The sequence below is a fragment of the Calonectris borealis genome, chromosome 2 (assembly GCF_964195595.1).
Source record: "Calonectris borealis chromosome 2, bCalBor7.hap1.2, whole genome shotgun sequence".
NCBI lineage: Eukaryota > Metazoa > Chordata > Aves > Procellariiformes > Procellariidae > Calonectris > Calonectris borealis.
In genome coordinates this window covers 117,030,876-117,048,577 of record NC_134313.1, presented here as the reverse complement: position 1 = coordinate 117,048,577, position 17,702 = coordinate 117,030,876, and the positions used below count along the sequence as shown (strand labels likewise).

Sequence of the window (17,702 nt, the reverse complement as noted above, 5' to 3'; positions counted from 1 at the left end):
GTCAGTTTTGTCAAACACTTAATGATTCAGTTCCAGCACTTCAGTTCTGTCTCCTCTCATTTGTGAGATGGGAAAGTCCTGGAAGGGCGTTATTTAGATACTTCTCTTCTTCCCAGAGCCGTTCAGATTTCCATAACTTGTGCAGTTATTTATGGCAGCTTGCAGTCATGGAAATGTATCACTGCTAGGGGAGACCTGCCATAATCCAATCCAATACTTCAGTTACTCACTTTACTGGTGTTTTTAACACAAGTGCCCTCTGTTGAATTTTGTGTCCTCTCCTGGACAGCAATTGCTTCCTTCCTGGAACAGCTGATTAAGCTCTCTTCTTAGTTGTTCACTTCTTATGATATGAACATCCATCAGGTTTGCTGTTGAAGAGTATGATCAGTCTTCCAGAGAAAGTTCCTCACTGAATTGCTATTAAACAATCAATATTTCTAGTTGGATGTAAGGAAACCTGGTTCTCTCTTCCCTCCTGGTCACAAATCACCACATTGCTTCTTTCGTCTCTGCTCTCCACAGACCTCTTAAAATTGATCTTTTCCCTTGTGGCAGGCCTGCACAAAGATTTCAGCAACCGGCTGTCCAATAAGTCATAGCTTTGGATGCTGCACAGCATTAAAGTCAGTATCTCCAGACTGGTTTCCTTCTCCTCTACCAGGCCTCCCAGCTTCCAACTCAAGAAACAGAGATCGCATTTATCCTTTGGCAGAAATAAAACAGAGCACATCCCGTGCAGGTAACTGTGGTAACTCACTAGGCATCCGTATTCTTAATAAAACATAGCGTCCTCCTTGCATAGAAGGGAGCCAAATGCCCTCAGCTGCCGTTTTGCCGAAGTATGCCCTACAAACCGCATAGATTTAGAGTTCTTACACCCAATGTTTTTTGCAGTTCTTCATGTTCACGCACTAAAAGGGTGCTCATTGATTTAATAAAGCCAAGGTCTAGAGAGATCTATAAATACAAGTATTTTACCCTGATGCCCAAGACTGAACTTCTGCTCCTTCACAGATAAATTGCTTCCTCGCTGGTTAACACCAGCTTCCATTAGCAAGAGTGGTGGCAGACATATTTGGGAAGGTGATCCATGATAAAACACAGCTTCGTCTCTCTTTTTTGTTTTCCCTTTGATTTCTTTACTCACCACATCCCATGCTCCCCCTTTCCCCACCCCCCTCTACTCAAAAGAATCAATAACTTACTCTTTATCACTATTAGCTAAAAAGTTATCACTGAGTCTCGCTTAAAATCTGTTGAACTCAGTGCAGAGATACACATCAACCTTGGGGGGGCTCAAGATCAGGTTCCTACAGTTGCCGATATTGCCTTCTAAAAGGCAGTCTGAAACAATCTTTAAGTCTTTTATAGACTTATAATAATGCTGGCTAATGCTAATAATATTAATAGCAATAATAGAAGAGGGGGAGAGGGTGTCTTGCTATTTCACTCCTAAAGTAGAACATATTCTGTACATTCAGCTACTCTGTAACTTCCAAAATGTAAAATGTAGTGCTTTCTGGTCTATACTTTTCTTTGCATTCAACAGCAAATTAAGGTTTATGGCTTTCTTTTAAATATATTGTACAAAGTTTTATTTAGAACAACTGTTTTTCAGTATCTCCTCAGCCTTGGCTCGTCCCGCTGAATTGCTCCCAAAAATGCTTAACTCCGAAGCAGAGTTACAAGGAAAGGGAATGTTTCTCCCCAAAACGTGTATCAGCTAGCGACATTATTAACCACTGAATTCCCAGCACAGCAGGCAGCGTCATCCTTGGAACAAAGCGCTTTGATGAAAGCATCGCTTGTGCTTTCACTGTTGTCTTATTACAGCGCGTATAGTCACGTTGCAGCCTTCACCTTGCACCCTTGTGCAGCTCCCCAGCCACTGGCGTGTGAAACTAAGCACGTGGGAGCTTGAAGAAGCAGCATTTGCAAACCTTACCTTTCACTCTCTTTGCTGAGCTACACGCAAAGACTTTTGCGTGCACCCCTGACTTCGTGAAAACAGTTCTCCCTCCAAATTCACGTGGTAAATGCGGTTTCACAATGTCATATTAAAGTCACGTACAACTTTGTGCCCGAGAGTTTTAAAGTCAAAGAAATGATTGCCAGATCATGGATTGGATTACTTTCCATTAGCTCAGTTCTGAGATAACCTTGTGCTACATAAAGGCGACAGAGGCACCCAAGATTTGATTATGTGAAATATTCCCCTCTCTGTGCAGTTACTTTTAGCACAGGCTTGAATGTTCTTACTATCTGAAATCCAAACTTACCAGGCAAACACACATTATACAAGGGTTGTCTGTGATAAATGGTATCTGCAGAATTTCCCCTTCATTTTCACATTTTGCAACGGATCCTGAAATAGAAATAAAAATTTTAAAATACTGACATATTTCAATTTCCCTAGCTGGTTTTGGAAACTGTCCTCATTGCGCTCATGTTTAACCCCTGCTCCATTCCTAGCCTTTGATTTTAAATCTTGCTTTAATTTGCCCACTTTAAGCAAGCAAGGATGTTCAGCGTTTCTATAAGATTCCAAAGGGAACTGGGAAATGACTGGCCTTTTATTGCCGCACAAACCTAGACTTTCTTTGTGCCCCAGATATAGCAAAGAAGGACGCTTTTTCTCTTCTCAGATGACGTGTGGAGAATAATGAGTACTCCATGCAAAGCAGGATACTTCTATAACGATAGATCCAGAGCTCACTGAAATCAGCAGAAAGCTGTCCATTACACTCCGAGGACTCGGACCAGGAGTACAGCACGAGCCCTAAACCAAGTATCCTTTTAATGCACGACAGCCAACTGGCAAAGGAGTCAAAATTAGCAGGCTGACTGTCAGACGGAATCAAATTAGAAATCCCTTTATGGCCCTAGCGCTGATTAGCCGGTATTGTGTCATGCTGGAATCACTTCTCGAAATCTAATGGCTCCTCGCTTGCACTTGAAATTGATTCAGCGTTTCCCGCCGTGCCCCAGGTACCAGGAAAATACAACCCTCGAGGGCAAGTGGGAGAAAAAAAAAAAAAGGGGGGGGGGCGGGGGGAAGGAAAATAAAAAAGGAAAATAAAAAGGGGGGGGAGAGGGGGAGCACAGTTCCTGTGTCCACCCGCCCCGCACCACGCGGTTACACCTCCAGCTGCCCGCCCTTCCCGCGCTCCTGCGGAATGCCAGCAGCCCCGGCGGCAGGTGGGCATCGCGCAGCCTGCGCGCCCGCGGCCCCCCGCGCCCCCTTACCTGTGAGCAGGGAGGAGGCCGGCGCCCCGGGGAGGCAGAGGGCGCCCAGGAGGACGGCGGCGGCCGGGACGAGGCGCGGCAACGCCGGCCAGCCCCCGCCGAGCCGGGGCATCGTCCCGGGGGTGCCGCTGCCCGCCGGCTGCGGGGCAGCGTCCGGGACGCGCCGTCGGGTGGCGGAGCCCGGCTGCCCCCGGCACGCCCGCCCCAGCACCGACCCCCGGCGCCGGGCAGCAGCGGGGGGGTGGGGGGCAGGACGGGAGACAGCGGCCCGCCGGGGAGTCCCACCCCACGGCGGCACCGGGGGAGGGGACTGTGGGTGCGGGGAAAGCAGCTGTCAGCGCGTGCCCCTCGGCCCCGCACCCCCTCTTTCCATCACCCCCCTCCCCTGTCCGCATCCCTTCTTATACCTTCCTCTCCCCATAGTCCCTCCTCCGGCACCCCCCGGCCCCCATGCCTCCCTCCCCCCCCGGCGCACACACGCACAGACAGGCTGCCAGCCCCAGACCCCGTTTCCCTGCCGGGAGATGCCCGGCCACTCCCTCCCCCGGCCCCGCCGAGCACCGCCCGGGCCGGCCGCGGCGTCGGGGGGCTGCGCCCGCGGCCGCTCGGCGGGTGGGGCGGGGGGAGAGGGAGAGGATCGAGGAGAAGAGGAGGAAAGAAGAGGAAAAGGTAAAAGAGGGGTAGGAGGGGAGGAAACGCCGATCCTCGCACAGGTCCGGTGCGGCGCAAACCCCGGTACCTGGGCAGCGAGTGGCGGCGCCGGCTGCCTCCGGCGGGCTCGTCCCCGGCTCCGCAGCCCGGCTTGTGCCAGTACCGTTTGTGCTTGCGGGCAGGTCCTACCGGCCGCCGGCGAGCCGGGAGAGGGAAGGAGGGAAGAGCGGGAGGGACGGAGGCTGCCCGCGGGGAACGCCGCGGCGGGGCTCCGCTCCCCGGCTGCCCGCTCGGCCGGGGCCGCCGAGATCCCCTCCCGCCTCCCCCCGTCCTCCCCTCCGTCCCCTGTGCTGCCCCCTCGCTCGCGGCAGCCGCAGCACAAACTGCCGCAGCCGGAGCCGGCCGCTTCCCGGGGCCGCTGCCCCCCCCAAAGGGGCTTTTTCTCCGGTCCTCCCCGCCCGGCCCCGGGGCTGCCTCTCCCCATCGGGGCAGCGCGGGGCTCGGCGGGGTTGGGGCTCACCCCGCCCGAGGGGTGAGCTACCGGGGACCGCGCTCTCCCTCCCGGAGCCTGACCTGCCGTGTGGGTCCCTCGGTCCATCGCTCCCCCGTGGGCTGTAGCCTTTGCAGCTCCTCCTTAACACTTTCCCTTTGCAGGTCCACGCTTTGCTGTCCTAGGTAAGAACACAGGTGATATCAGCTATTAGACATCACCGAAACCGGGCTTTTGCACACACACATACACGTATGGTCTGGACGGGGTGACACTTCTGGTGTATGGCAGGAGGTTTTTCTGTGACAGATCTTCCCAAACCTGTTTTATAAATCGTTTTCCTCCCAACTGTGATGTTTCATTTGGGGAAGTGAACGCTCTCCGAAATAAACTGGTCTGACGACAAGCTGAAAAGTGTTTTCAGATTAATACACATTCTTATTTTCTTTCTTTGGGGGGTGGATGTGAGTTGCTATTTCAAAACAGCTTACTGTAATGGCAAATCAGGTGCATGGCAGGCTGGTACGTGCAGGACTACTTTAAATACGTTTCACTTCCCAGTAAGATGCAAGACAATTAGATTTGCATGTTCATTTTAAGAATAAAACCCAAAAGCCAAGACCTCTGAAAGCCTGCATCTTTGTTCTAAGAAGTGAGATACGTACACCTCATTTCCAACGCAATTTGTCACCTCTCTTTAGGGTGGGAAGCAAAAGTCCTAAAATAGCTAAAATTGCACCTATGATAGGGGCTATGGAAAACTCATACTGGTAAAATTGTAGACATCACTAGCAAAATCCCTATCTATGAGAAAAGAAAGCCTACTTTTTTCTTATCTCCCAACCTCCATCTGTACCAGTTGAAGCTGCATAGGCAAATATGATAATTTAGATATCACTGAAAGGGTTTTATATTCCCTAAAAATACAAGTGGGATACAAAATTTGCTCCACATTGTGTAGAGTGCATAACAAACTCAGTACCTAAATATAATGCATGTAACCTGGATATATTTTTTCTGGCAAATATCATCTTCACGATTCCCTGCATTTTAAACATAGATGAGTCTGTAGAGGTACATATTACTACGCACTACTCCAGAAGAGATTTTCACACGTCTGAATGTTTTTTCCATTGGAAAGATGTACTGAATCTTTTGGCAAACTGGCTTTTTTCTTATTTCTCTATCTGTAATCAGTGGCTACGTTTCCCTTTTCTAATTCCAGTGCAGCCACAGCCCTTCTAAAGCAACAGCCGTAGGAAAAAAAAATGTACCCTAATAATTTCTCAAGTGACAACTAGCACAGGAGAGTACTTATATCATTGTGTGCATCAAATCTTTGCTTCGTGATGGTCTAAAATTCATTAAATATTAACGTCACCCGGTGTGAGAAACATACAAATCACAATGAGGGCATCAAATAACAATTCAGGCATCCAAATAACAGCAGGGAACTTGCTAAAATACTCTGAAAATGCCAGAAGTTTCATCTCCTTTATAAAATGAAGACAAGAGGCGACAGCAACTGAACTTCACACTCAATCTCTGCCATAACTCATTCAGTTAACAAGAATACATAATGAAATCATACCTAAGGCAGGGCTGTTACGGAGCAATACACACAGATTTGTTACACAGTTTTACTTTTCCCATGCAAAAAAAAAAAAAAAAGCGTGATCATCACTAAAGCACCTTCAACACACTGATTAGGCCTAAAACTTACCTCCGAAACAACACCTGCAGGGTGAAAATACTGTCCATGGGGTGAGCTCATGGGGTCCGTGCCTCTTTCCTAGTAGTACCGGTGTTGGGGTGAGGAATTTGCCCGTCTCCATTGCTTGGAACACCTGCTGAAATGGGACCCTAAGCCTCCCTGTACCATGCCTACACCACACTTCGCAGACTGTTAGCCGCCCAGTGAAAGAGCCTGCCGAGGACGCGTGCTGCCTCCGAGCCTCCCGATGCCCTGGTTCCCTGTCTCCCCTCTCTTCAGGGAAGAGGGGAGACGCTTGTTTTCAGCGGCAACCTCTGTTTCTTCTAATATTGATAATGGTGACATGTCACAGAGGAAGATCACTCTCTCATTTAAATCTCTCATGAAGTAAAACCCAGCCTGGTGGGGGACATACGCCATCTTAATCCTCCCCACCTTAGTTTCACCCGTTCCGTACTACAGGTGTGGGGTTTGTCTTGGCTTTTTGCCTCTCCCTTACCCCATCTCCCAAGTCTACCTTATCAGAGATCAGCATCCTTTCTGGTTGTAATGCCACATTAAATACAGTTTCAATTACATACATTTTTCCCTTTTGCATCCCTATTTGAAGGGGTACTTATTTTTCCAAGCAACGTTCAAAGCTGTGGTAATTTTAGCAAAATCAGAGGGTCACACCGAAAACTCTGCCCTGCTATCGGATATGCACAGAGATTTTGCTGTATGCCACCAGTTAAAATAAAAGTCATTTCCTCAAAACCCTTACCTCTTTTGTATAAGCATTACATGGTATCAGTTGTTATTGAAAGGAGACGTTCATTAGTTCTGTTTCTTCGTCAGCCTGGGCTCACCCAGCTTGATGTATATAATTCAGCTCCTTCTCCAGCGATGCTTTCCCAGCGGTCAGCCATAAAACAATGTCAGCCATTAGCTGGTCATAATAAAGGTTCAACTCAGCACCCACCTAAAAAGAAAAAAAAGCTTTAAGGTTAATAACAGTAACAGTGAAGAAGACAGTGATCACGCTCACATCTTTCTTCATGATTATCTGTTCTACTGGTGAGTCAAAATCGCTAGAAGGCCCTTTCTTCATGGGCTAGAGAATCCTCCAGGAGTGGAGGAAGGCACTGAATCACTAGAATTCACATGTATTTTCTTTTGTTTGGGAAATTCACTCTTCTAGGTTTTGGGCATAGGCCTTCCCAAGAGTCCCTTACCATGCAAGAAAGTGTGCAATAACCATGCTACATAGGAACATGTATAGGTTGGCACTGGGAGTGTCCCTGCCTTTATTACTTTTATGTTGCCATTTATTATTTTAACACAGTGTCTTTGTATCTATGAGACTTCTTAAAATAAAGAAGAAAATACGTCTTCGATAAACACTGTATTGAAGGCTATGTAAATTGGCACAACTCACTGTTTCCAGTTGTTTTGCTAAATGACTATGCATTTACAAGGCACTGAAGGTCATTTGCATATCAGATTGAGCTTACACATTTCTATTGTTATTAACATTTTACTAAAGATAAAGAACTCTCGATCCAGTAACTTACACAATCAAAAAGAAGGTCACACACGTTTGCTGTAGTTGGAAGCAATAAGCTTCAACCCTGCAAATTCTTGCGGAGAGACCTGTAATTTAGGAAGGTATTTTATTATCATGGTGCATCAGCACACAGCAATCGGGAAGCTCTGTAGTAACTCATGGGATCGTGATGGAGACACGGCACTTGCATGCAGGAGAGCGGATGGGAGTTACTCTACTGTTCATCCTCCGGTGGCTGATCAGGTCTTCGCAGTTCAGTCATACTGAGCTGGGCTGCAGCCTTTCAAATGCTTACTCGTGTTCATTCATTTCTGTGCTTAATCACGTTTTAATGTTAAGAGTATCTACCAGTGCGAACAAACAGTATTTCTTGCATGGCCACTTTTCCTCCAGGAGATAATGTTAATAAACCTCGAGACTGGCCTGAGAATATCAAAGAGGTGCTCCTGACCAAGCTCCCCTACTGCAAAGTATTCAGAAAACTAAATGGATGTAAACAAGGTCTGGAGACCACACTAAGAGGTAGTCTTAGAACTGTAACAGAATTAAAAATGGCATATGGTCAAAGTCCTTAAATAAAAGGAAAGTATGAGAAAGTATCTAAAAGTTACAGTGAGACTTACTTGAATAAATGTTTATAAATTTTATCAAACAACTCATCATTTTGACAGTTTTCCATAAACCCCTGGAACATGCAAAGCATTTAATTTATTTGTGGCAAGATAAAGATAACGAGTAACATTTTAAAAGTTTATTAACATAGAATATCCTGGCACGGTCAAACTTGCATACTTCTATTGTTTAAATTATATTTTCTAAGAATTCAAAAAAGTTAGCCTTACAAAAGGGAGTTTCTGATTGCAAAAGTCTTCAAAATGATCCTCGTCATCTGTATTCGTACAGATGCAAACCAAACAGAGCATATATATATATGGATATATGCTGGATATAACTGCCACCAGTACCTCAAACTGAAAAATACTTGTATGCAGCAGAAAATACTGCTCTAATCTGGAGACAATAGAGTGCTGTAGTAGTCCATATCAAATATGCTAGAACAACAAAAAAAAAGTAAATTATAACAGAAATGCTGTTGCCATTTTAACTGTGGGATTCCCAGCAGAAGCTATTCAAGAGGCCGTAGGCCAAGCAAACAGAGTAAAGTGGCATATGCTCGTACTCTTTTTTGTTACTTTGCTGCTGTAAATAGTTTGTCTTCCAGAAATAATAAAAATTAATTTGTGTGAGTTATGTGTTTTTGTGTTAGATTTACCCTTGAACATCTGCTGTGTCTGATAAAGGATAAGAGCTAATGAAATCACATGGAGAGTGACATACATGAGCTTCTTCTTTGTTTTCCATTTGTGAGACAAACCAAAACCTGCATTTTGCCTGGCTGCTATACTAGCTAATAAATGCAACAAACAAGAAGCACTCAACGAAATATTTTATAAAATGGAAGATTGATAATTGCAGATGAGGACGGACCCTCTCTGTACTACAGACAGCCGCTCCGCATGCGCAGAAACGCTTGATCCTACCCCCTGCCCCCCCTCCAAAAAAAAAAAAAAAGACGTGCTTCTTTTGACAGAAGATTTTTCCCTCCAGCCAGGATCCAGTTCAAAAGCAGCTGCCTCTACCAAGCACAGAAAGGCAAAGACTCGCATCTTTGCTGAAAGACAAGTTTCCAACGGCACGCATCCTGTAAGACCATCGCTTCGCCTACTAAGACTCTACCCTGCGAGTTCATTCCTCCTGCTGCTGGTCTTGTTTTACAGCAGAATTTCTCCCAGGACTTTTTTTGAATGACAGCTAAAGGCTTACAACCTCAGAGGTGGGGTTTGAGGAATGAAATACAGCAAGTCTCCTCTCCTTCGCACGGGTGCCCTCATTTTCACGCTCAAAGGAGTGAGAGGAGACTAAGGGCCGTTAATTTTAAGTCGTCTATAATAAAAAGTTACAGCTTGTCGACAATGGCAGGCGAAAACGACAAGCTGCTGTGCGGCGCAGTCGCTGGCAGGTGGCAGCGTTGGGAGAGCGGAGCCCGGCAGCCCCGGAGCAGGGACGAGCTGGAGCTGCTTCCACAATTAACCTGAACCGCAGATCTGGTTGTAGCAATCTAATCCATATGTGCTAATGTCTTGCTCCTACACGAGCGAAATGCTCTCTTGGTTTGTTCTCGGAATGTACTTTTTCTTTTCGCTCATCTGGCTTTGGCTGTACAGGACATTCGCTTTTACAGTCCCTGCAATTAGTACAGCATACCTGATTTTATCTGGAAGCAAAACAAAAGACAGTTTTACAAAGAACTCCTATTTGTTGTCATTTTCCAGATACAAAGCTTAAGAAATGTAAGAATCTGTAAGAATTACTTCTTTTTTTTTTTTAAGTGTTTGGAGTTTGGGTGTTGTTTGTTTTGGTTTCTTTTTTAATTTTGGGGGTTTTGTTCCTTTTTTTTTTTTTTGCTCAGAAAATTAGCTATGCAGCATTGCAACTGGCATAGGTAAGAAATCCTCCCTATTACCTCTTCTTGACTTCTGATTTAGATGAAGCACACTCAATTAGCATTAATACCTGATCTGTCCTACTGACTGACAGTACCACACATATAAAAAGCAATAAACTAACAATAATAAGCAGTCTTTTTCAGCTCCAGCCATTAGGATATGTTCAGACAATATACATGAGCAAATCAGGGTAATCCTGCACTGATCTGTTGAAACTTCTGCTAGTTATGCAGTTTCATAATGAGTAATATAGCCATTATTAAAGAAACAATACTACAAGATTTCATAGTTACACTGAACTGCCCACCAATCTGACTGACTAATTAAAGCCTGGACAATCTGCACATGCTTAAACCCAAAAGTAGACAACAGTATAGAAAAAAGCAGAAGTAAGCAAGTATACTAGCAACAACAAAGTAGAAATTTGTTAAAACCCATCTCATTTTGCTACCAACTCACCCAGGTCAGATTAATCTCAGACCTTCACCAAAAAGAAAACACACAGCCACTTGAGCAAGAGAAAAAAATGTATTTCCAGAAGGCAGTGTAATTCATCTACCTGCCTCTCAGCTATCTAAGGCTCTTTCAGAGCATCATTAAACGTGCCAGAGGTGGGCTTTCAGTGTCATTACAAAGATCTGCAGGGGGTTTCTGCCAAATCCCCAAGTTCTCTGACAGTAGCATACCTCTAAATACATCATTTAGAAGTATGAGGTGAACAGAGACAGGGAATAGTATTTACTTTGGGAAAGTATCGGTCACATGTCTTGTATATATTAGCAGGTTAAACCCAAGAGAGTCAGCTGAATTATCTGTGACCAAAGAAAAAAATTAATCAACAGTTTCAAGGCTTCGCAGAATTTTAAATATAGATTTACATGTGGCATACGCTATTTATTTTAGGTATCTTTAAATGTAGACTCTGAAGTCTCAAGGTAGAGGCTGGCAGGTATTCTGACATACAAAACGATGTCTTGTGAGAGGCTGGTTGGTGATAAACTATTTTCAGAACAGAATTTGTGGCTTTGGGGATTTGGGGTTTTAACTAAGTGAGTTTGAACAACAGAGAGCTACCTCTTCACCAAGTCACTTAAAATTCTAACTGGTTTTAATATTGCTAGGTTTTGATCAAAGTGGCTTTAATATTCTTATGTTTTGATCAAATTGAAGTCTGTATGGCTGTAGTGTAGTTTGTATCCGTATGGAAGTCTGATGACAAATAAGATAGCTATTATTAAACAAAAAGAAGATTACGGTGCTGGAAGTACTTTGGAAACTACTCACCATGCTCATAGACCACATAATTTAGATCCTTCCCCGGGAAATGTTCACACATCAGAGTAGGCTCGATGAGGTCAATAAGAATAATCACGTCATGGGCAGTCATGCACTTGTTGCAGCAGGTCCCCAGAGGAAGCCAGGATAACGCCATTCAAAAGCAGGGCGACTACAGCGTCGGGGTGCCCCTGTGTTCAGGTTCACCCTGTGTTGGGTTACCCAAGGAACAGGTCTCTTCTCCCAAGGGGGTGCATCTCCTGCGGCCCCCAGGAGGAAGAATCTGGGTCTGTAGCCATCTGAAAGTGGCAGCACCGAGTGCTGTGCACACAGACAGACACACCTCCAGGCCAGGGGGATGTGATTGTGGTCCCAGAAGAAGCTGAGGACACCCCACCCTGTTTAGTTAGCCCTCCCATTCAGACTGGCACCAGACCTAAATTAATCCACAAACTCAGCTAGGCAGCTGCCAGTGTCTAGGGTCTCTCCAGGCTTTCCTTGGGAGGCAGTGGTTTCGTGGAAGCTAGACAGAAACAAACCCAAAAGTCCAATTGGAAACCTTTGGAGAAAAGGTGTGAGACTGCCCCTGGACTTACAGACTACGCCAAGCAAGCTGCACGATTTGGCTGCCCGCTGGCATTGCTTGGATGGCTTGCTTGGGATGCACGTGGCGTGGAGCACCTGCAGGATGGACACCCCAACCTTTCCCCGGAGAAATCATCCAGGATGGTGTTTCTTAACTTTCACAGTTACTTTCTTAGATGGACTTGTTTTGAAGCATGTGCTTACCTTAATAAATGTTCATATTAAGAAAGAAAAATATCAAATAATAAATCACAGAACTGAGGGTTTTGCCACGCCACAGTGGAGCTGCTTTCAGTTCTGTTGTACCAGAAGTAATGAAAGCAACTGGACTTCTTAAAGATCATTTCTGTGCATCTTTAAAAATAAAAAATCATCCCCACACTCCAAATGATGATGAATTGACATCCAAGCATTCCAGAAAATGACAATACAGGCCATCTATTAGAGAAAATAACTAGCCAGTGCTCACAACAGTTCCATGCTTTGCTTTTGGATCCACTCCAACTGGATGAATAGACAGCACAATTCCCAAAATGCAGGAATTTTGCTGCTATGAAGCACTCAGAGGACAACAATCAAGCCTCGGCTTTGTAATGATAGGATTTCAAAAAATGGCCATTTATTTTAAAATAGTCTCTGTGGTTTGTAAAGTTGTTTCTGCAGAGCACACAGAGGGTAACACACACATACTTTCGCAGGCTTTCGGCTGCTGGCCCAAGTGCAGAAAAGGATTAAGACAAGACAGTTTGAATTTACATGATGCAAGCTAGAAGAAATGAGGAAGAAAAGATGGCTCTGAAAGCTATACTTTGTTTTCTCCTAGAAGAGGTGTAATGCAAACTAAGTGTTTTTTCACAGCTAGCAGAATCCAGACGGATTGCAAAGGTATGAGCATGGGAGCAGCCGAACAATAGCTCTATTCACCTGCAACCAAATTCTCCAAATCTGGAGTCTCACTTTCTGGGTTCCCAGACTGAGCCACGGGCCTTGAGTTTAATTGGGGTACCTAAAAAATGAGCACAATCCAAATTATCAGTTAATTTTGATAATGCAGGCCTTAGCAAAGGAAAGGACAGGGACCGAGCCAAGCCTAGCAGAGACAGTGTGGTACATTAACCCAAAAATATCCCCATGGGTACACAGTGAAAATGAAGAGAGATGTAGGAGCCTGTAGGGAGAGGCCAAAAACTATTATATCGGTTTATGAGTATTTTCTAAGCACCACCTGGTGATATAGTTTACAAAGGGTGGAAAATATATAAAGGGGAGCCAGATGACACCTCCCTGAGCCAGGCGGCGGCAGGGAGCTGGGAATCTGTGGCGAGTCTTGAGGGATGCTGGCACAGCCTGACTGCAGACGCAGCTGCAGGAGTCGTGTGCTGGAGTAGGAGACTTACCCTTGAGAAGTAAAACTGAACATCCCCACTTCTGCCCTGTCCAGGAGCACAGAGGAGCCTGTGCACGTGTGGGGAGAGGGAGAGAAGGGGAAAAGCGCTAGTGCATGGCTCCGGGGCTGCCCAGGCACCCTGTCAGAGCCTCCACTACCCCAGTTTTGATTTGTCCTAACCGAGAGTCAAACTCACAATCTTCTCACCACAGAAGCCACATGACTAACAGTCTAGCCCCGAGTAACGACGTAGTAGGCACAAGAAATTAAGAAGGAGAAGGGTGCTCCTTTTGCTTATACCCTCTGGCTGTTGGTTCTTTTTCTGAACAAAAGTGTCCTTTGGCCACTCTGGTGAGTAAGTTTATCATTTTGGAAACTGCTCCGCCACACCCGCTGGATGCTGAATCAGTGAGAGTTACACAACTTCACTATTTACAGGCGGTTTGATCTGCTTACCTCTGCTGTGCCTCTGTACTGCTCACTTCTCTTGCAGTACTGCACGGCTGCTTTTGAAGGACAGGTAGCTATCGACAGGGGTTGATAATGATACAGAGAAGCAATAATTTGTCTTTAAACTCAGTGAATAAAAATTTACAGTAGCGGGAACAATGACCAGAGAGAAAGAGAGGAATGAGTTTTAAATCGGAAGTCAACGTGGAAGTGATTTGGTAACAATCCTCCATACAAAAAGTCACAGTGCATGCAGGTTTCCATAAATGTTATCACAAAGCCTCCCCCAGCTCTGCTATAGCAACCCGAATAAAAAAAACATACAGGTAAATGCCTGAACTCACTTCCCAGCTTAGCCACAGAGGGATGGACATGCCCCACTGGTTTGAGACCCAAGAAGCCTAACTCAGCTAAACACTCTGGGTTCAGATTTGTGTACTGGAGATCTCCAATGAGAGAGAGGTGGAAGAGCATTTGTAGAAATTGTTTTTCCGGCCAGTGCAATAATCCTGAACAAGTAGGACTACACTGTATTTTTGTGCGATCAAAATTGTCAAGCTGAAGATAGGAAGCTCACCAGGCTTAGCAATCAGGTCCTCTCCCAGCATGCTGTAAACTGGAAGCCAAAAATCAGTGGCCAGGTTTGAAGAAGTTGATCTTAATGAGAAGCAAGAAAGGTTAAATGTACTAACTCTGTTATTCGTTGGGATTTATTTGCTCAGTTCTAATTTTAACTTTGGTTAGCCCAATAAAAGGTATCACATCACCGTCTGGGTAGCTGTCTTACAAAAAACAATGCAGCTACCAACTTTCCTCCGCTGGATGACATACTTGGGCAGTAGCCCTTTAAAAAAAGCTTCAACTTCTTTAGAGCACATTTAGTTTTCCATTCATTATTTTCCTGATGCTGAAAGCAATGTTATTCATCCCAGAGAAGAATAGCTACATTGTATTTCAAAGGTTTAACCAAAACACTCATTTGCTGCAAGTTTTCCTTCTTTCAGGATTTTAAAACACATCTACAAAGTGGCTGCTGGGCAAAATCATCAATTTATGGTCAACGAGATCTGGTAGAAAAAAAGCAGCAAAAAGGAAAGGAAACGAATGACATGATTGCAAGAGTGACTGCTATCTACAAAAATGCGGATGATGAGAAGAAGGACTAAAAGCAAAAGAAGGACTCCTTTCCCCATGAGATGAGCTAATGAATGCTGAATGTGGAATGACTTTGTTAAAAAAAAGAGACAAAAAAGGAAAAATAAAACCAATTCTTAATACACTAAATGCATAGCATCCACAACCTATAACCACCTACACATCTGCCACTCTCTTCCAACTTGTTTTTGCCAATCTCACCTGTAGCACTTAATAGAAGACCACCCTTTACCTTCTACAGTTCTGCTTACCTGCAGTAAAGAAGTATCATCCACTTCTGCTCGGACCTTGCTTTCCTGCGACTCCGGATCTCTTGATTCGCAGAGGTGTGGGACTAGATAGGTACAACTGACGCAGCAATGATAAACCGTTAGCTATTCTGAAAGGCCAGTCACACTGTCCATATTCTTCTTTGGTTGTTTGGCCACAGAAACATTCGTTTTCAGTCTCCTTTTACCGATGTCAAGCTGGTTGTTAACACTGCATCCAGCCCTGCTGCCTGACCACCAAACACTCGACTGCACTAATCCCGGGGGCACAGTCTTACCCAGGTGAGCCAGGATTCCTCTTCTCAGGGGAACACATTTCTCTGGGGCAGCTGCCATGGGAGCTTTAGGATATGATCCTGCTGGGAATCAAAGAGCTAAGTGAACTCTCCAGCTCCTTGGGTCTCCTCTTCCTCCTCCCAGGCCTTCTGGTCACTGCCAGAAGGGGCAAATCCTTACAGCTGAAATACCGTGGGCCAGAGCAATGGGCAAAATACGCCCCTCACAAGTCACCGACCTCCCGACTGCTTTTGGGACTTGCACCCTGAAGTCTGCAAAGCAGCTGTCCAGTGTCATGGTGAAAGATACGTGTCGTACCACCATGAAATATCTAGCTAATGCTGGAATATGGCACTCAAATATGCTGCCAAGAGAAACTCTCTGTTTCTACTGCATGAGAAGCAATCACACAATGTTAACCAAGCTGTATTCTCGCCAGTTCCTAGTTACAGCCATTGCTCAAGCAAAAGGAAGGCACTACACATCCAGACAGCTGGAAAAAGCAGTTCCTATCATATATGTAGCAACTTGACTGTTCTCCAATATTTATGGATCCCAACTGCCTCCACTTCATTATACCATCCGGGGAAGAAAAAGTACAATAATCCTCTTTATGTCTCTTGTAATTGAATCCAACCATGATTATAATATATTGTGGGCACTTGAAGTAACTATTAATTATTGAATGCTTGCTTCATAATGAATTGGAATATCATCTGTTATAGACCAACTTCTTCATATATTCTCTAACACTTCCAAGATGCTGTGGAACTGGTCTATCCTTTAAAATGAATAAAGTAATAAAATCAATACAGTAAAAACTCATTTCTTTCCCAAACACACTGTAGACTTTGCTAAATCTGATGAGACTGTATCGCAAAGTAAGGAGGACTGGTCCAAGCTGTCCTTGGATCAAAACCCTTGTTGTTTCCTAAGGTTGTCTAAGAATAGCACCTATGCTACATTCATTAGCAATGATAAAATGTCTCAGTATAATGAGAGGAGACTGGAGGTGCCAATTTTTGAATAGTACGTGAAATTCAGGAAATAGTAATAACAACAACATCATCAATTTAGAGAAACCATGGCAACTTTTTAAAAGATAGAGGGCCAAGGTTTCTGTTGATCAAATGCAAAATTAAGTGCATTCTTCTTAATAGAACATGTCCTGGAAATAATTCCCTCCATACTCTCTTGGTTGGGGAGCAGGAGGGGACCACACTGTTCATTGCTTGATTTCCTAAACTATTTAATAGTGCTGCTTTGGTTGTTGAAAAGCTGCTATACATCATCCTGAGAGTGACTTCATCTCATAAGTGGCTGAAGTAACATGTATAAAATGCTCTGGGGTTTTATTTTGCAAGGGCCTGTTTCACAAGCAGTATCACTCTCTACAGAGAAGCAACCGTTTCTGGGATGGAATGCAGCAGCTATTTAATTAATACCGACTAGCTAACCCTCACGCATATTGTATTTTGGGAATAGTACCTTTTGGAGCGACCCTTGCAATTTATTACATCATCTAGCTAGGAGTTAAACAGTGCTTATATATCATGCGTATTATGACATGCAGTCTCCAGTAGAAGAGTATGGATGCTCTCCTGTCAAAATACTGTTAAATTCAACGAAAGTAGATTTGGGCCTCTAACCAGGTTACAGTAATGACTCAGGATGACTGACCTCCCTTCAAGATTTCTGATCAGGCCACAGCTTACACAATCGGAACAGCTTTTGCCTTCTTTCCGCAGCTGAATACACTGTCAGTCTGCACCCAGCCAGAGCTGTGGTGCAGGGTGAGCTATGATCTGCAATGATCATTCCCACTTAGGAAGCACTCCAAGTCTCTGTTCTGCTTATAAAGATGAATCAAAATATCTTATCAAGCACTGTTATCATTTTGCTCTGAAGTCTTAACTGGTTTTGCCAAAAACAATTTCCAAAAGAAATATTTTTTATGATGAGAGTGTAGTGTTAAAGTGGTGCTAGCAAATAAGTGAATAATACAATGTGCTCATGCTATATCAAAGGGAAAATACTCCCATTAGAGCTAACATCAATTTACATGCTGTAGCCTGAGGGTGTGGATCTCTTCCAGGGCTCCTGGTTACTTTCGCGATTTTTTCCTGCTATAAAAACATGATTTTGCTC

The 17,702-nt window shown here is 44.6% G+C and overlaps 1 protein-coding gene across 1 annotated transcript in view; it reads right to left on the bottom strand.

Annotated features, from left to right (window-relative positions):
• BMPER (BMP binding endothelial regulator) overlaps nucleotides 1-3,422 on the bottom strand; it is a 148,155-nt gene extending 144,733 nt beyond the window's left edge. Inside the window, exons 1-2 of the mRNA XM_075143059.1 lie at nucleotides 3,250-3,422; nucleotides 2,283-2,368 (exon numbers count right to left, since the gene is read on the bottom strand). Of these exons, the coding sequence (XP_074999160.1) occupies nucleotides 2,283-2,368; nucleotides 3,250-3,361 (198 nt within the window). The 5' untranslated portion in view covers nucleotides 3,362-3,422. The remainder of the gene's footprint in view (nucleotides 1-2,282; nucleotides 2,369-3,249) is intronic.
• Between the last annotated feature and the right edge of the window lie 14,280 nt (nucleotides 3,423-17,702).